General features: G+C 39.2%; 1 protein-coding gene across 1 annotated transcript in view; it reads right to left on the bottom strand.

The window, feature by feature from the left end:
* The window catches only part of LOC100026292 (WD repeat-containing protein 49-like), a 223135-nt gene extending 217090 nt beyond the window's left edge, over window positions 1-6045 (bottom strand). The window contains exon 1 of the mRNA XM_056825130.1: window positions 36-6045. Within this exon, the coding sequence (XP_056681108.1) occupies window positions 36-128 (93 nt within the window). The 5' untranslated portion in view covers window positions 129-6045. The remainder of the gene's footprint in view (window positions 1-35) is intronic.
* Window positions 6046-20511: the final 14466 nt, after the last annotated feature.

The raw sequence follows: 20511 nt of genomic DNA, 5'->3' as shown, positions 1-20511 counted from the left end.
GGAATCGTAATGGGAATATGTCTGATTTCACTTACCTTTCCTCTCCTCAGGCTCCTGGTGAGATCCATGTGATGTGGTGGAGTTTTCCCTTGGGCTAGATCCTCCTCGTCTATTGAATGGCTTCTCATCCTTTGCCCTTTCAGGTACTCCTTCAGTAGCCAGTCTGGAGGGGCTGCTCTGGGAGTTTCTGCTGTCTGTGACCTCAGCCCAGCAGGACAGGATTGAGCCCGAGGAACCACTGGCTCAGTGAGAACGGCAGCTGCATTCAGGATGCTAACCAACCCCCATCAAGATAGAATGACATCTGGGGGCCTCAGAAAGGTCATCCCTGTCCCTCACTCTAATCCCAAATTGGGCAGTATGTGAGGCCTTTCCTGATTCCCTCAGATGTCAAGTGTTTTCCACAGATCTCTAATTTACTTTGTATTTATTGGTATTTATTTATTGGTGCCCATGTTCTCCCCTCCCCTCCCCATGTAGCCCCACGTACATTTAAAATGTAAGGTCTTTGAGGAGAGGGACTTCCATTTTTGTTTTTTATCTTCACTGCCTAGCACAGTACCTGGCATATGTGAGGAACTCAAGAAATGCTCATTACATTGAGACAATACTATTCTGCTGGATATTCTTCATGCCCTCCCCAAACCAAGGTCATTTGGGGGGAAGATAGCTAGAGTGACCCCCTGCCCCAAATGAAGACATTTGACATCGAGCTGGATTCAGAAGGCTAAAAACTGGGAAATAGTATTATTGGTCTCATAGCTAGCCTCCTCCCGTGAAAAGAACTCAGGACATGAGTACACTAGCACTCCTTCTGGGCACAATGTGTTCCCTGAAGAAAGGCTGCTGGGAATCAGGTCAGGCACCTTCCCTCTACCCCAAAGTCATCACTTCTATATGGACCAGCACAAAGCATCTTCTATCTCCTGCTGCCAGTCCAATCTCCCAACTGGCATGTGGAGAACTTTTTGTACCAAAAAAAAAAAAAAAGCAACCCTCCCTTTGACTTAAGTTTTTCTCTTGCTCCACCTGTCCTTTGAGGGTAAAGGAATGGTGCCCCTTCACTCAATGACGAATGTCCTTACACCTTTTCATACCCTTCACATCCCAGGAACTCTGAACTCCTGCAGATAATTATCCAAATCACACCCTTTACTCCCTACCATCTGATTTTGCATTCCTATCTTCTCAACCCACCCTCCCTCCAAAGTTTCATTTAACTCTACCTAGTCCTTTTACCTCACCTTCTGGAATGCTTGTTTTATAGGCAACAAACTGCCCTTCACCTTAAATCTTTTTCTCTCCCATTCTTTCCATTGACTAGCTCTTCCTGACATTTGATTTCCCCCTGATGACACAGACTCACTGGTTACTCTTCAAAAAATGACTGTACATTCACTTATTCTCTTTGACTCAATAGTCCAGATAGAGGACTTAGAATGTTTCTTGTTCTCCTTTATCATTTTCAGTTTCTTCCACTACCTCCATCACTTGGTAATCTCTCTTCCTTTGAAGTTCATGCTATTCATTTCTGCCACCCAATCAAAATCCTAGTAGCCATTGTCTGCAGATCCATAGGTCACTCCCCTTCCTTCTTCAATGAGTGATATCTGACTTAGAATTTTTCTCTTTTCCAACTCTTGTCCTGATACTAAGGAACTTCAACATGCATATTGATTTTCCCTCGCTCAATTCCTCAACCTACTTGTCTCTCATAAGCTACTCTTCCATCCTCCTTCAGTCACACACAAAGATGGTCATACTTTTGATCTTGCTATCATCCACAAATGCACCACTTTCTAGTTCAAGAATTCTGAAATACATTTAAACTATAATCTATTGGCTTTTTACCTATCCCTCTGACTTCTATATCATCCTACTCTTTATCTGCATTGTGACCTCCAAAACCTTGACCTTCAATTCTCTCCCAGATGATCTCTTCCTCTCCCCACTGCAACTAGTTATTCTCTTCTCTTGTCATGTCAACTCCTAGTGAAACAATTCATTTTTATACTGTCCTCCTATCTTGAATACCTAGCCCCCTTATCATAGCACTGATTCTACCTAGCAAAACCTCCATGTTGGATCACTCCCCACATTTGTTACCTTCTTTTCTACATATACTGCTGAAAAAAGGTGGAGAAGATCATTCGACCTTTCAGAGTCCACTACAAAATCATGTTGTATAACCTCAACTAGACCTTCATTGCTGCTAGGTAATCCTACCCTCATCTACACCTTCTCACTAACCCACTCTCCACAGCATCTCTTCTGAACCTGTTCATTCCTCCTCAAGTCTCCTATGGTTCCCTTTTTTTTTTCTTTTTAATTTTATAATTTTTTCTTTATTTTATTCCAGGAACATATTTATACATAAGTTTTCCAAGGTTGCATGACTCATATTGTCTTCCTCCCTTCTTCCCTCTCCCTTCCTGGAGTAGACAAGCAATTCCATTGGGTTATACATGTATTAGCACTCAAAACCTATTTCTATATTATTCATTTTTATAAGAGAGTAATCTTATAAAACCAAAACCCCAAATCATATACCCAAATAAATAAGTGATAAATCATATTTTCTTCTGGATTTCTACTCCCACAGTTCTTTCTCTAGATGTGAATATCATTCTTTTTCATAAGTCCCTCAGAATTGTCCTGGATCGTTGTATTGCTGTTAGTAGCAAAGTATATTACATTTGATCATCCCACAATATTGTATGTCTTTTCCTCCTTTACCCCTTTTCCCCCACTGCAGGAAGCCTTCCCCCAACCTTTTTAATTCTCATGACTTCCTCCTGTTAATTATTTTCTGTTTATCTTATATATAGCTTGCTTTACATACACATGTATTTACATACAGTGTCTATTTGTTTACATGTTGTCTATCCTATTAAATTGTAAAATCCATGATAGTAAAAACTGACTTTTGCCTCATTTTGTATTCTTAACATATAGCATAGTACCTGGGGTATGAAAGGCACTGTATAAATGCTTCTTTCTGCCTTCCCCTATCTCTTGACTTTAGGTGTTCCTTGCATAGCCTAAGGCATAACCATAAGACACAATTTTAATTTTTTCTTTTAAATTAAAAAAATTCTGCTTTCTTTAAAATTGAATAATAGGAATTTCAAGGGGAAATGGTTCTAAATAAATTGAAAAGTTTTCCTGATTTCAATTCCTTTCTAAACCCATCCCTACAACTTACAAAATTTCTGTTACAAGCACCAGCAACCTCCTAGTCACCAAAGCTCAAAACCTCAGAATGATTTTTTTCTTTTTCCTCTTACTTTATGTCCCCAGGTTCAATCAGTCACCTCCTATAAGTTTTACCTCCAGAGAAATCTATTCTCCATTCACTAATATCAAAGTTCAGGATTTTGTAAGGTCTTTTGTGAACTATTTACTAGCATTTTTATGACTTTTTCTGTCTCTCATCCTATCCTCCTCCAGACTATCTTTTACACAGGTGCTAAAATAATTTTCCTGAGGCATTCATCATATCACTCTCCTGCTCAAAAAACTTCAGTGGCTCCTCATTGCTTCTTGTCATCCCACTCTGTCCTTTTAAACTTGTTTCACCTTATTCCTCTTTGCCCACTCTATATTCCAGCCAAACTCAGTTACTAGATGCCTGCTGAACTTGACATTCCATCTTCAACTTCTGTATAATTTTACAGAGCAGGTGGGACAATATCTTCTAAGGTCCCCCTCCCAATCAGCTAGTCAAAAAATAATTATTAAATGTTTATTATTCCAGTTCCAAATCTATGCTCCTATAATCATCCTCTATAAACTAGTCAGCTACCAAGTCATTTCATCACAGAATTTTTACTTAAAAGGGACCTTACAATCATCTAGACCTTTAATTTGTCTCTCCAATGACTTGCCTCATTCTATTCTCACTCTAAATCCTAGCCCAGACCCTCATCACCTAATTGCACTAGCATCTCAGCTGGACTCTTTGAATCTAGCATCTTTTATCAATTCTGTATTCCATTTTGACCACATAAAAAGCTGATTTCACCTGTTTCTCTGCTCAGAAATGGCTCACTATTGTCTAGTCGTCCAGTGGATACACAACATGGCCAAGCAGCTAGAGAGTTGGATGTGGAACAAGAAGTCTAGGATGACATTATCCTCAGACACTTGTATGACCCTACACAAAGTTAGTTCAACTCTTTGGGACTTTCTTTTCTCACTTGAAAAATAGAGATTATATTATTATTCTTACATATCTTACACAATGTGTGGAAAGTTCTTTCTAAATGTGATAAATGTTATTATTACTAAGTTGTAGCATAGTGGAAAGAGAATTTGGGTAGATGTTTGCCTAGACCTGGGTTCTAGTTATACCCCTACTACTATCTAGTTCTATGATTGCAAAGAAGTCATAATTTCTCTTATAAAGATGAGCTTTAAGAGGTTGTTGTGGTACAGTGGATAGAGAGCCAGACTTGAATTCAGAAAGACCTTGGCTTAAGCCCTGGCTCTGATATCTGATACCATTGGTATGACCCAATACAAGTTGCTTGACCCTTCCAGAGCCTAGGAAACTTTCAAATTGTACAACAGGAGCTGTTTTTTTTTTATTGTTGTTGTTGGTAGTGGTGGTTTTTTGTTTTTTTTTTTTTACTCCCTGAGTCTCCCTAATGTCCATAAAATCAGAGAATTTCCATCCTATAGCACTAAAAACTTTTACCATGTTTGAAGGTCTCAAATCATCTGTCTCTCCTCTATATCCTTTGTGGGCATTTAAGGAAACTATTGTCCAGTATGAACTTTATAGTTAGACAAGTCTCTTCATTGAACCATATCCATATCATGTTCATTATTTGCCTTTAATATCTTTTGTTATGACAGCGTTGATCTTCCCCAAGATACCTCCTGGTTATACATGTGAGCAAATATGTGAGTTGTGTTACTAGCCAAAGGGCATGTGGATGGTGGTTAGCAAAGGTATGATTATAATTCAGGTCTATTTTCTCTTGACTCAGTGTATTTTCCTATAGGGGCACTGGAAGGAACCTTGTACTTGGAAGGAGGCATTCAAAATCACAGGACTTGACTTAAAATTCTAGCTCTGCTACTTACTACCTGTGTGACTTTGGACAAATTCCTTAAATTTCCTAGACTTTGGCTTTCTCCTCTGAAACATGATATTTAGAAGCATACCAATATCTCTGTTGAGGAAGGCTCCCCCATCAAGAAATGGTATTTTTTGATTCATTTTTTAAAATTTTATTTAATTGATTAATTGAGTGTGATCCATTTTTTAAAAATCAGTGGATTTCTATGGCACATGAGAATTCTGTAAGGATGGGCATCAGGTCCTCTTAGTAATAAGAATAGGTTTATAACCATGTAATAAAGAATAGTGCCAACATATAAAGAAGCCAACAAAATAAGGTGGGTTATTTCAGAGGGCAGATAACCCAAACCATCACTCAAGCAGAAAGCAGACCTTAGATCAGGGTGAAAGGCTTTAGAATCTTTCTTCCCTTTAGATTCTGTCCTGTTTCAAGGTTGGGCAGCGTCATTCCCGTGTTTCAGATCACAAGCTGGCATGCTCTCGTTGCCCATGGCAACCCAGCTGCACCAGAACGTTAGCATTTGTAAACGTGTGGAGGCTTAAAATTATATTGTTGATTCCGTCTGGAGGGCGATAGTCTGATTTGTACACAGCTCTGAATAAATTACTCATTATCCTTTACAACTATCCAGAGAGAGAGAAAGAGAGAGTGCTCTTCTTTCTCTTTTCTCTTCCTCCTTTTTTAAAAAGAGGCAGCAAATTGTGTCAGCAGGTGTGGAAATAAATGTTAACTAAAACAACCAGACCTGAGTAATCAACATCCCTGTCACTAGCTTGAGAAACATCCAGAGGAGACAGGCAGGCAAAGTCTAACAGATTATTCCAAGGAGAATTTAGGAAGAGTGGTTGAATTAATAATAATTTCTCCCATTTTTATAGTGCTTTACAATTTGCAGGGTGCTTCCCCCCCCCTCTCTGTGGGACATATATGTCTTATTATCCTTAATCTGTCAATAAGGAAACAAGTTCACAGGACTGGAGAGAGAGAGAGAGAGAGAGGGAGAGGGAGAGGGAGAGGAAGAGGGGGGGGGAGAGGGGGGGAGAGAGAGAGAGGGAGAGAGAGAGAGAGAGACGAGAGAGAGAGAGAGAGGAGGAGAGAGAGAGAGAGAGAGAGAGAGAGAGAGAGAGAGAGAGGGAGAGAGGGAGTGAGAGAGAGAGAGAGAGAGAGAGAGAGAGAGGGAGAGAGAGAGAGAGAGAGAGAGAGAGAGAGAGAGAGAGAGAGAGAGGAGAGAGAGAGAGAGAGAGAGAGAGCAGAGAGAGAGAGAGAGAGAGAGAGAGAGAGAGAGAGAGAGAGGAGAGAGAGAGAGAGAGAGAGAGAGAGAGAGAGAGAGAGAGAGAGAGAGAGGAGAGAGAGAAAGAGAGAGAAAGATAGATCTTCTGGTCTAGATCACTGGTATGATGTGTGAGTGATATATCTATTGGTTTTTACCCATATAAATTAAAATGTCTTAGTGTGATTATGAAAATAGCTTTGGCTTCAGAGATCCCCTGAAAGAGTTCAGGGACCCCCCAGGATTTCCAGTCATAAGTCTCCTACACTTTGAGGAATCAGTGCTGTAAGCAAAATTTAGCATTTTCTTCATCAAGAAATGTAGGCAATAAACTTCAGTAGTATTAGGCCTCCCTGACTGCCAAAGGGGGTTCATGACAACTGTGCCAAGCTACTTCTCAGGCATAAAAAGTCAAAAGTGAGACAAGTCCTATCTTCAAGTTACTTACATTCCAATGAGGGCAACAGCAGGTATGTGTGTCACAGGACTGGCACATATAGAGTGCCTCTGATAGAGTCTCCTCACTTGGAAGAAGCTAAGAGTCAGTTCTAGGAAGATTCTGATAACATAATGGAAATACTTTTGAGAAATATTGGATATTCTGTAATTGTTTCTAACCAGCTAACCAAATGGACTTTTTGATTGACTGTGAAGGCATTTAGAAAGGATGAAGGAGAGAAGGCTTCATCAGTTTTCTGTTTGGCTGTGCTCTGCTGGGTTTGATTCCATTGCTGATAGCATCCTTTGAGAAAGAAAAATACTTCAAGGGTGGACCTTCTCACCTCTGAAACCACAGGGTCCCAAGAACGGACCTCTGGCCTTTTTGCCTGCTTAGGACATGGAGCCAATGCATACTCAGTATACATAGATAGAAATATATGTGTCATGTACACAGTAGACATAACGCAGCCTTGCATGGGAATGCCCTAGCAGATGTGGGATGGAGAGAAGAGGGAGGAGAAAGGTCTCCTGTGGAAAGTGATATTGGAACCAAGTCTTGAACGAAACTTGGAAATCCATCCATGAGGCAGAGCTAGGACTACTGAAATAAAGGCATGGGGGAGCACCCAGTGCAAAGTCACAGAGAGAGGAGATTGAGAGATATGTCATAGAAACAGCAGGTTGTCAAGTCAAATTAAGTCATAAAATCCATGAAAGGGTAAAATGTTGGAGAGGGAAGAAGAGGCTAAGTTTCAGAGGTCTTAATTGGGCACCAAACAGAGGGTTTCATATTTTATCCTAGAAGTAATAGAGAGCCATTGAAGTTTATTGAATAAGATAGGGAGTAACATGATCAGATTTGTGTTTTAGAAAAACCACTTTAACAGATACATGGAAAATGGATTAGAGAGACCTAAAGCAAAGAGACCATTTTTGTTGTTATTCAGTTGTGTCCAAACTCTTCACAATCCCATTTGGGGTTTTCTTGACAAAACAGTTCATCATTTCCTTCTCCAGTTCATTTCACACATGGGGAAACTGAGGCAAACAAGGTTAAATGATTTGCCCATGGTCATACAACTAGTAAGTATCTGAGGTTGGATTTGAATTCAGGTCTTCTGAACTCCAGACCCAGTGCTTTATGCACTGTACCACTTAACTTCCTCTAAGAGACCTTTTTGGCTATTTTAATAGTTTACGTGAGGAGTGGTAAAGGTTTGAACTAGAGATTATCAAAAATCCTATGGAGGCTGAAGGTTTGATAGAGCAGGGGAAATGATAACAGTATATTGCCTCTCAGAATTAAAAATCTTTTAAATGGATCCATTCTTTATGGGTTGTCTCCTCTAAAATGATTTCCCTTCCCCAACTCAGTCATAAGTCGCCTCAGCTTTCTCCACAGCCATCTCTTTGCTTCTAGCTTCAAGATTCTAGATCTCAACTCCCACTGTGTACCTGACTCATGCACTGTGTGAGCCACCAACATCTCTGTGGCACAGAGGGTCGCTAGCCTCTTAAATACAAAGGATGAGGATAGTGGGGTGCAAATGGAACCAGAAGGAAGCCTTTTTTTTTTCTTTTGAAGTTGGTCTTGACTTTTCAAACGGGTTAAATTGGATAAGACTTCACAGAACCACATCTGCGCTATCTTTAATCTATCTGTCACAGCTGAAGGCCAGTCACTAGCTTATTAGTATAACAGATCTGCAACTGACACTTCATTTTTGACTTAATGGCTTATTCGTTGTAATTAGAAGTCTTTAGTGTATCAAAAAGTCACTCTTATCTTCAACTACAGGTCTGCTCTCATCTAACATTTTTATTCAAACTAACTAATCAGTTCAATGATTGCAACAAACCCTTCTAGGGAAATTAAATTTCTATTTGCAAGGCATTGATAAAGAAATACAAAAGAATCTTAACAGGTCATCTTTGCTAGAGACCATAGAGTTTTAGCCCAGGTGGAATGTATCTGAAGCCAGATGGACTGAATTCCAAGCCTAGCTCTGCCAAGCTATGGATTCTTGATCAAGACATTTGATCTAAAAGAACTTCTTCACCCCCAAAGCTCACTCACCCTGGGCTATTCTCACATTGGAAGTTCCCTCCCACTCCTTAAGCTTCTTCCTCGGATGGGTTGGTTCTTCCCAGAACTTCCATTTTAAGGAGGAGACCCTAGCCAACCATGTCTTTGTTCCTCTCCAGGCTGCTCTGGACTTTCTAGACTTTCTCTATAATAGCCAAGTACCTTCTGCTACCCTGCAATTGTCCTTTTTCAGATCCCTTTTATGCCTTTTATGTATTATCTCCCACCTCCGGAATGTGAGCTCCTTGAGGGCAAGGACTGTCTTTCTATTTATTTGTATTCCTAGCCATAGCAAAATGCCTGGCACATAGTAAATTTTTTATAGATCCATGTTGAATTGACTTGACTTAATCTCTCTGAGCCTCAGTTTCCTCATCTTTAAAGAGGATGATACTATTTAGAGAAACTCTGAAAAGGGATATGAGAGTTATTAGAAGGGAGGAATCTCCTTATTGTTTTGTCCATTCAAGATACACTTGCATCAATCCTTGCTACTCTACCTTCCAAAGAAGAAACTATATAGAGACCCTATTTAACTTCCCATCTGAAATTGGCATATTTACTACAACTATATTTGGTAATAAATAAGCATTTACTACCAAATACACCTTAGGAAACATAGCAAAGAGGAGTGCAATGGCTCAATTGATATAATTACAATGCATTAAAAACAAACAAACAACTTTCTTCTTCAGCTATAGGTCTACTTTATCTAACCATATAATTTTAGGAACCTAATCAAATCAATCCATTTCAACAAACTTTTGAGGCAAACCTTCTATTTTCTAGGGGAATCAGGCCAGGAAAAGGTATGGTTGCTATTTACAGAAATACTAACTACTCAGACTTTTTTAATAGGTTGAGAAATAATCTCATTATTGCACAGATAGCCAGTTTAGAGTCAAAATTCCTTTCAGGATTCAGAAAAGAAGTGTAGCAAGACTAAATGGGTTGGAGGAGAGGAGGCACACAGTTAGATAACTCAGTAGACAGCCAGGCCCAGGTTCAAATCCTACCTCAAATGCTTCTTGGCTCTGTGACCCTGGGCAAGTCACTTAACCTTCATTAACTGGCTCTTGCCCCTCTTCAGCTTTGGAAAGGATACCTAGTATCCATTAATCATAAGGGTTTTGTTTTGTTTTGTTTTTTAACTAAATAAGCTTTTGATCTCAGCCATCTCAGAAAAACTGGAAGCATTTTAAATTAAGGTTTTTTTTTTTATTTGCACCAAGGGCAATTACTAGGAGGAAGTTAAAAACTGAATTGAAAATGTGAGGCGATGCTCAATTTTATACTAAAAGAGAGAAAGCATGATAGGATAACCATGAGAGGAAAGGACAAGCCCCCAACCATTCCTACAGGAATTTAGGAAGCAAAAACAGGAATCTCAAAGTGTTTCTTACATACTAAATGTCAAATGGAATCATATTAAGTATTCAGAAATACTTAACTTTTTAGGTTCTAAATACTCTGAAATAGAATTTTTAATTTATATTTAATTACATGTTATATAAACATAATATACATTTATCATATATTATATTTATATATTGGATTTATGTACTAAATTCAAAGGGTCTTATTATTCTGAAACAGAAATTTTTATAGCTTAGGTGCTAAGAACTCTGTTTCTTTGGGGACAGCTAGGTGGCTCAGTGGATTGAGAGCCAGGTCTAGAGAAGGGAGGTCCTAAGTTCCAATCTGACCTCAGACACTTCTTCGCTGTGTGACCCTGGGCAAGTCACTTAACCCCTATTGCTTAGCTCCTACTGCTCTTCTGCCTTAAAACCAAAATACAGTATTGATTCTAAGAGAGAAGGTAAAAGCTATTAAAAAAAAAACAAACAAACAACTCAATTACTTTGAATCATCCAGGGTGTTCCTTAGGGTACTCTCTGCCCACAACTTAGTAACCAACTTTAAGTTTTCCTTTCTCTCTTTTATAACTAAGATTTTTCTCAATGTATATACTAGCCTTTTCTGTAGCAACACTCACTAAGGGAGACGCTCCAAAGACGAGCTTACAAATTCCATGGCAACGGCCAGTTCAGCCTCTACCCTGGAGGTACCGATTCGCCCCTGTCCATCAGTGTACAGGTCACGCGGACGGGGAGTGTGGGCACGCTCTGTGAACAAGTGGAACAAACAGGTCTCTCCCTTTCTGTGGGGAACAAGGTCTACTTCCTTGACAGCAGTCAACAGTCCTCTGCTATCCCTCCCCTCACGCCAGGCACCCGTTTCCACAGCAAAGGACTGTGGACCTCTCCTGTCCCCTGACCCTTTCCAGCACTCTGCAGAATTCGAGGAGCCGGGACTCGATTCGGAACGCGGCATCCTTACCTCCGGTCATCGGAGGTCTCTAATCTGCCCAGCGCAGAACTTGATCGCATTTTGTTTCTTGGAGTGAGTCAAGGTACAAAATTAGGACGCTTCGGTCTCACCCTAGCATCCAGGTGCCGCTGAGACCCTGGAGCAAAAGCAAGGGAGCAGAACTCTGGAAGGGGAAGAAGAGTTAGAGGCTTGCTCGCCGGGGTCGGGAGAGAGGAGCCTTGGGGATCTGTGACTCCGTGTAATTGGAGTGACGTGCCCCATCACCTCCCCCGGGGCATCGTAAGCATCACACGTGAAGGGGTGGGGGAAGAAATGCCAGCAGGAGGGCAAAGGAACCTTTGAACCAACCTGTTCTCATCTCCCCAGGGCACATCACCTGATCTCTAGCCTCACTCGCCCATGTTCACCCACCCTACCCTCCGTGCTTCTCACCTATGTCAATGCAATCTTAGAATTGTCTCAAAGAAGGCGGATTGGATTTATTCTGCTTACCTCCGGAGTACAAAGCTAGAACAAGGAAGGAGGAAGGACCAGTGTTTATTTAGTGCCTCCTCTGTGCCAGGCATTGTGCTGACTGCTTTACAAATATTGTCTCATTTACGCCCTGACAACAACCCTGAGAGGTAGGAGCTGTGATTATTTCCATTTTACAGTTGAGGAAACGAAGGCAAAAAGAAGTCAAATGAATTGCCCAGGGTCCCATAGCTAGTAAGTGTCTATTTGAACTCAGGTCTTCCTGACCCCCAGCACTATCCATTTGAGCCAGCTAGCCATAAATGAGCAGATTTTAGCTCAATATGAGAACAATTTAACTGTATGAAAATGGATTCAACTGACACCTTAGATAATGAGCTCCTCATCACTACAAGTGTTTCAGAAACATTGGCTTTTCCCTGAATGATAAATAATAGCTTTGGTTTATACAGCCTCTTTTTAGCAGACCTGTGATTTTATGAAGATAGGAAGCTCCCTGTGGGAGGAATTCTTTCTACCATTTCAGAACAGCATTCATTCTACATTCAATCATTTTAAAAAGTTGCCTGAGACCCTACAAAGTTAAATGACTTGCCCAGGGTCATCTAGCTGAGATACATCAGAGGCTAGGCTCCTGTGTTTATTAATAATAGCAACTACTTCTACATATATATCTACATATATGTGCATATATATATATATAGCTTTAAAGTTTGAAAATTATTTTACAAATGCTAATTCATTCGATCTTCAAAAACCTGGGAGGTAGGTGCTAATATTATCTCTATTTTACAGATGAGGAAACTGAGGCAGACAGAGGTTAAATGACTTGCTTACGTTTACACAGCTAGAAAATGTCTGACTGGATATGACCTCATCTTTCTGATCCCAGTGCTCTATGCATTGAGCTACCTGGCTCCCTTCTTCAAAGTCAAGTCTCTTCTCTATGCTGCCTCATACATAGCTCATTTATGTTTTCCAGATTCTTTTCTTTTATCTCATTTGATTATCATTAACCTTGTGAATTTAGGGGCATGCTTATTGTCTCCATTTTACAGATGAGGAAACTGAGTCTCCTAGAAGTTGTAACATGTCAAAAGTAACACAGTTAGCTAGTAAGCCAAGTTTTGAAGCTAGTTATCTCAGAACTCCAAATCTAGTATTTTTTTTTTACCGTAACATTCTATATACCTTCTCAGGGATACCATAGAAAGGATTCACCCATCAGGCAGAAAGCTAAATCAGGGGATCTCAAAGATAACCTCTAACAACAGAATTCTATAAGTTTAATTTAATTAATTTAATTTAATCAGTTTTTAATTTAATTAATCAGTTCTAGGATGGTGTCAATGTAAATTTTTGGATGACTCAGTTTACCTTTACTTTGGAGAAACCCCCAGTACTAAAAAGCATACCTATTTGTTATTTAAATGTTAAGCACCTTTTTTGTTATGGAGGCTTCTCTATTGGTTGAAAGTTTCCTCTCCAGAAGCTGGGCTCCAGAGTTTGACCTTTATCTTGAATTTGTTACAGCTGACCATTTTCTAATGTCATAGTTGTTGAGTGTTTCGAGGTTTCCGCACCTGTTTGTAGTTAGCCTTTGTAGGCTTCCCAAAGGTATAAAGAGACTCTCAGGTCCAGCATCTCTTTGGAGTTGACTCTTAGCACAGTGTTCTCTCCTAGGGGGGAGCTGGCGCTAAGAGCTGTGTCTTCTCCCAGGGATACAGTTTTTAGAACCTTTGGTTCCGTATGGAGTTTGATTTATGACTCTGTGTGGTGCCCAGATTAATGAGCCTATCCCTTTATTTGCTTAAAAAGTGGGTTTTCTGACTACTTGGAAGTTCTGTCTTTATTTCCAAGTTAATCATGGGTATTTGATGTTTGTTCTCATTTAAAAAGACTGGATTTGAAAGGTATCCTGGTCTAGACCCAGCTTCCTCTGAAGCCCTATTCTTGCAATTCTGGTAACTGTCAACAGGTGCCTTCAATTATTATGGCCCCACGATCTCATCCTACTCCCTCCATCTTAAGCATTTGTATTCCTGTATCCGATGACTTGGACAATCCTTTCCCCCCCTCCATCTCCAGTTATTGAAATCCTTCTTTTCTTTCAAAGCTGAGGCTCAGAGAGGGGGTCCTGTCTTCTGTGCAACCTTTCCTGATTCCCCACAAAAGGAAACCTCCCCTTCCATCAGTCAACTTGAATTTACTAGGTGTTTACGATATATAGTATGCTTCCCATCTTTCATGTCCTTCTTCATATTCTCTATCTTGAATCATATTCTAAATAGTATTCTAATAAATTCAGATATTTTCTTATCTCTCTGATATAGGTTTCTCGATGGCATCATCTTTAGTACTAAATATAATGCCTTAGACTTAAAAGTGTAGGTAATATCAGTTGATAAGACTAAGTGATTGAGTTGGGGTGAGATTTCTATATTTGTTTCTTTTGGGGAAAGGGCTGTGAGATTCCTACATATCTCAAGTTCCAATAGCTTCTTCCCACGTTGAGATCCTTGCACTGGGTCTCTGGAGTTTCATTCAGCCACTTGTGAAAATTGAGTGAACCACATCAACTCCATACTGTTACCATACTGTTACCATTCTGGAGTTAGCTCAGTTCCCTTTCTATCCAATTGTGAGTCTAATCAGTTTCTGTCTTGAGAGAACATTTTATTTACTTATGGGAACTCTGAGAAATTTTGTTGCATTGTTCAAATCTGACCTTGTGTAGCTGGGAAGCTGGACCCCCCCACACACACACCTCTATCCATTGTTTAGAGACCTTCAACTACAGCCTGATGAGAACCTCAGCTGGATTCAAAGATTAATGCAAAGAGCTTTCTCACAATTATACATTTCATGTACACCATATGTCTTACCTGGAAAATGGTCCCATACTGGTCAGTAAGTTATCATTTCCAAGTTCCTTTGAATACAGTCACTTGGGAGGAATGGAACATCTTTTTTTCTGATATTTAGGAAATTTGCACCTGTTCATTCTCCTCCCTCTCAACCAAGAAAGTTTCTAATCTTTCCTCCAATTAGAAATTAGATCTCCTAATTTTATATCCTGGTTTATGCTCCATTGATTGTTTTCTTTTAATTAATTGGTCCTATTAGATTGTTTTTAATACATAAAAAATCTATCTCCCCCTTCACTAGAAGTTCATTATCAAAGCTGAGGAGGCTTGCTCCTGATTTATTATGTGATTGTCAGGCATTATTTATTAAATTGATATGTTTAGAAATTTGAACCTTTGTTTCCTTAGTCACTTCATCTTTTACCCACCACACACTCCAAGGATAAGTTTTGATTATTCTTCTGGTGCTAAGAGAGTTCTTATTTGTGTATCTATTTCACAAAGTAAGAATAATTCACATTGGCTCAGTGCTTTAATTATAAAGTACTTTCTCCACAACCCTGGATAGAGAATATTGTAAATATTGTTATCTCCATTTGGGGTTTTCTTGGCAAGGATATTGGAGTGGTTTTCCATTTCTTACTCTAGCTCATTTTACAGATGAGGAAACTGAAGCAGAGAGTGTTAAATGCCTTGTCCAGGATCACACAACTAGTATCTGAGACCAGATAACTCAGGAAGACTCATCTTCCTACTGCTCTATCTATTGTGCCACCTAACTGCCTCTTGTTGCAGATAGGGAGACTGAGGCCAAGCATGGTTAAGTGACCTGCTCAGGCTCACACAACTAGTAAGTTTAAGAGCCAGAGGTCAGGTTTTTCGGAACTCCAGGTTGATTCCTCTACCCTATCCTGCTTTTTTTTAACTCTTGCCTTCTGTCTTAGAATCAATACTAAGTATTGTTTCCAAAAAATAAATAAAAGAACAGTAGGGACTAGGCAATTAGGTTTAAGTGGCTTGACCAGGGTCATACAGCTAGAAAGTATCTGAGGTTAAATTTGAACCCAGGCCCTCCCATCTCTAGACTGGGTTTTCTATCCATTAAGCCACCTAACTGCCCTATCATACAACTTAAAAAAACAACAGCAACAACATCTCACTTTCAATCTCAGAATCAATACCATGTGTTGGTTCCAAGTCAGAGAGGTAAGGGCTGGGTAATGGGATTCAAGTGTCTTGCCCAGGGTCACACAGCTAGAAAATGTCAGAGGTCAGATTGGAATCAGGACCTCCTGTCTCTAGGTCTGACTCTCCATCCACTGAGCCATCCAGCTGCCCCACCATACTGCCTTTAAGAGGAATTTTCAAAGGTCCCAAGGTTCTGCAATGATCAGGAGTCAAGAGCTCCCTAAATTAACTGGGTCGATCTTTCAATTCTTTATGGCTAGTACTGGGAGAAAGGACTTAGTGACTGCCCTACAGTGAGCCTTAAGTAGTCAAATTTAATCCTTGAGGAGATAGGGCAGCTGATTAACCCTCAGGCCCCTTAAAATAACCAGTAACTATTGGTCTTAAGAAAATCCTTGAAGTATTCAATTCTATTTATTTTTCTGTTCTCTCCACAGCATGGCATATTTTAAAATCCAAGCGAACACAATAAAAACCATAATTATGTTTGTTTCCTAGAGTCTGAAAACAGCTTTGAAGTCATCTAGCACAATTCACGACTTGATAGATGATTCCATCCAATAGTATCCCCAACGGATGCTCCTCAAGCCTTTATTTTTATACTTTCAGATAAACAAGTCAGAGTACACTGACTAAGTGGGTCCCACTCCCTCTGCCACTGGTATAAGGCAACTGATCTCATTACAAGGTGGAAGGAAAAGAGGCACCAGAAATTAAGTCAAAATCCAAATTTAAGAAATCTAGTCTTCTGCCAGGAGAAGCAGAGTGACCTTGGGTTCTCAAAGACTATGACACTGGAGAAGAAGCCTTTACAGATCCTTCTAGCATGGAAACACTGAGTATGAGCTTGGTAATCAACAAACTGTGTCCATTGAACAGAGAGAAACCTGGCTAAGTTTAGAGGGACTTATCACCCATTAGACTATCCACTAATTTATTTTTCAATCAAAGCAACTCACCTACTAAGGTTGCTATCTGCATTAATAGATGGAGCATCTAAATGGTTAAACTCATTGACTAAAAACAATAAAATAGTCATCTATTGAACAAAGAAATAACCACACACACCAGTACCCTCTTCTACCTACATAGGTCTTGCTTTTTTTTCCCCTCACTTTTCCTACTAAATAACAAATTAAATTTCTTTAGATGCCTGGCGATAGCCAGCCAGTGTGTCCATTTTGACTATCTTGGTTAATGCTTATTCAACTGAATTCAAGTCAACAAGCATTTATTAAGCACCTCCTATGTGCCAAGTACTAAAGACAGAAATGAAAACAGTCTCTACCCTCAAGGAGCTTTTATATATATATATATATATATATATATATATATATATATATATATATATATAATTCTTCTAGCCAAGTTGCCTGGGTAACCATCCACATTGACTATACTACTGCTTATATGTCAGACTTAGCTAAGGTGGGATCCTGGCATTTTAAGCTATTGATCTGACTATGCTATGAGCTTTTGTTAGATATGAATGCAAAATATGAAGGATACTAATTAACACATTTTTTGTCTTAACAACTGAATTCTAAGGGAAATAGGTTTAAGATGTTTGTTTATGTTTTGATAATGATATAAAAGACAAACTATTGTTTTGAGATTTATCAGAACATTCACCACAAGAGATAATCTAGATCTGTGCTTTCAGATTTCATATTAAGAAAGAAAAATCTAATTTATAATCTATCTTCAATACAATAGTATTGAAAGGAGATCTCTTTAGTTTCTTTATTGTTGTTTTATTTTATTTTGTATTTTTTTTAATTTAAACTTAATTTTTTCCACAATTACTTGTAAATGGTTTCCAATATAATTTTTTTAATTTAGAGTTTCAAATTCTCTCCCTCCCTCTCCCTACCCCCCCAGAAATGGTAAGCAATATAATATAGATTTTACATGTGTAATCATGTAAGGCATTTACCACTATTAATCCTTTTGTAGAAGAAACTAGAACAAAAAATTAAGAAAGTAAAAAAAAGTTTGGTTTGGGACAGAGTGAGATTGCATCAGTTCTTCCTCTGGAAGCAGTTGGCATTTTTCATTATGAGTCCTTTGGATCATTGTATTGCTGAGAATAGCTGTCATTCATAGTTGTTCATTGTACAAAGTAACTGTAACTATGTACAATATTCTTCTGGTTCTGCCCTTTTCACTCTACTTCCTTTTGTGTAAGTTTTTGCAGGTAAAGGAAGTCTTGACTGCCTCCTGCTCATCATTTCTTACAGCACAATAAATGTCCCATTACAATAAAAAAAAACTATAATTTTCTCAACCATTCCTCAATTGATGGTCATCTCTTCACTTTCCAATTCTTTGCTCCCATAAAAAGAACTGCTTAAAATTTTTTATACATATAGGTGCTTCCTATTTTTGTTTTTTAATCTCTTTGGGATAAAAACCTAGTAATGATTTTACTAGGTCAAATGGTATATACTGTTTTATAGTCTTTTGGGTATAGAGGTCCAAATTACGCTACAGAATGGTCGAATCAGTTCATAACTCTCCCAACAGTATCTTAGTGTCTCAATTTTCCCACATCCCCTCCAATGACATGTCCTATCTCCTTTCTTCCTTCTAGAAGGCAACAAGGGAAATTGCCTCTAGGTGCTACTTCTGTTACTTGTTACTCTTTCCCTTTTAGGGAAGAGGAGAATGCAAGCACTTAGTCTGGCCCCTCTCCTGACCAGACACAAGGGAATGGTATTACCCAACCTTGTGTATTTCCTTACTGGCCTAGAACTTTGCACTGACCTGGAACTGTAAAGAAGCAAACATCTGATTTTATCTTCTCTCTCTCTCTCTCTCTCTCTCTCTCTCTCTCTCTCTCTCTCTCTCTCTCTCTCTCTCTCTCTCTCTCTCTCTCTCTCTCTCTCTCTCTCCCCCTCTCTCTCTGTCTGTCTCTGTCTCTCTTTCTATCTGTCTCTGTCTCTCTCTGTCCCTCCTCTGTCATCATCCAGGTGATGCCTGCTAACTATGAGTGTCCAAGGGTCTGCTCTGAAGCCTGTTCTCTTCTCCTTTATATTCATTTGCTGCTTTCATCAACTCCCACAGCTTCAATGATCATCTCTATGCAAATGATTTTCATTTCTGTTTATGCTGTTCTAATCTCTCCACCAACCCCCAGCCTCCCATCTCCTACTGCCTATTAGACACCTTGAACTGGATGCCCTATGGATATCTTAAACTCAACATGTCCAGAACTGAGCTCATTATCATTCTCCCCTCAAGCCCACTTCTTTTCCAAACTTCCCAACTACTTTGGAGGACATCACCATCCTCTTAGTCACCTAGTCTCACAACCTAGCTGTCTTCCTTGATTCCTTACTCTCCCCCAACCCGTACATCTAGTCAGTGACCAAGTCCGGTCAGTTCCACCTTCACAATATCTCTCATGTTTTCCCTTTTCTCTTCCCTGATGCTATTACACGACTCTGGTGCAGGTCGCTCATGCCTGAACTATTGCAATATAACCTGTTTGGTCTCCCTTCCTTGTCAAATCTCTCCCCACACTGATACACCTTCCACTCTGCTGTCAAATTGATGTTCTTAAAATTTGGGTCTTACCAAATCACTCCTCTATTCAATGAGTTCCAGTAGCTCCCTATTATCTCCAAGATCAAATGCAGGGTGTCCCAAAAGATTAGTGCAGTTTTAAGCTTTAAAAGCTTTCTTTGGCTTTTATAGTCCTTTATAACTTGGCCATTTCCCATCTTTAGTGACTTCCCTCTGAGATTATCTCCAATTTACCCTTATATATCTTGTTTATACAGAATTGTTTGCATGATGTCTTCCCCAATTAAACTGCTCCTTGAAGGCAAGAGATGTTTTTGCCTTTCTTTGTATTTCCCAGGACTGAATGAATATCTGGCAAATGGAAGGTACTTAATAAATGCTTGTTGACTTGATTTGACTTTCTCTTCTCTTAGAAGCTGAGAAATCTATATGACCTCGTGTCCTAGTTTAGCTAACTGGACCTAGGAGAGTAGATCATTTATGTTTCTTTTCACAGAAAAAATTATGAGCCTTATTTCTTTAGGATTATTGTTTAAAAATTTTATCACATTATATAGAAGTAATTTTTGATAGTGTTAAATGTGTGCCACTAATCTAAGACTTCTCTTATACTGTATTTACTAATAAAGTAAACAAGAATTTATTAGATATTACATATGTGTCAGGCACTCTAAAACATCTTATTTAATCCTCACAACAACTGTAGAAAGTAGATGCTATATTATCCCTATTTCATAGTTGAGAAACTGAGGAAGAATTTAAGTGACTTGCCCAGGGTCACTGAGCTAGTAAGAATCTGAAGCCAAATTTGAACTCATCTTCCTGACTCCCAGTTCAGTATCGTATCCACTGTGACACTTTGCTGCTTCCTTTTCTAGAAATTCATTAACTATTTCTTTAATGACACATTTTAGAATTTTGCCAGATATCAATGTCAATTGCACTAGATTATGTAATTTAGAGACTCCATTCTCTTCACTTTTTTGAAAATAGAACATATTACCTTCTACAGACCTGAGGTACTTCTCCCAAATGCCACAGTCTTTCAAATATCACTAGTAGTGTCTCAGTAATTACATCTGCCAGTTCCTTCAGTACCAAAAATATAGTTCATGTGGTCTAGGTCACTTGAATTCTTCAGGCAGGTATTCTCTTACTAGCTCCTTGTTTACATTATCAATTCCCTATCAGCCATTTTTGTTCTATCCCTCCAGTTCAAGGATCCTTTGTTATTTT

This window comes from Monodelphis domestica, chromosome 4 (assembly GCF_027887165.1).
Source record: "Monodelphis domestica isolate mMonDom1 chromosome 4, mMonDom1.pri, whole genome shotgun sequence".
NCBI classification, from domain to species: Eukaryota; Metazoa; Chordata; class Mammalia; order Didelphimorphia; family Didelphidae; genus Monodelphis; species Monodelphis domestica.
This window is presented reverse-complemented; position numbering and strand designations above follow the sequence as displayed.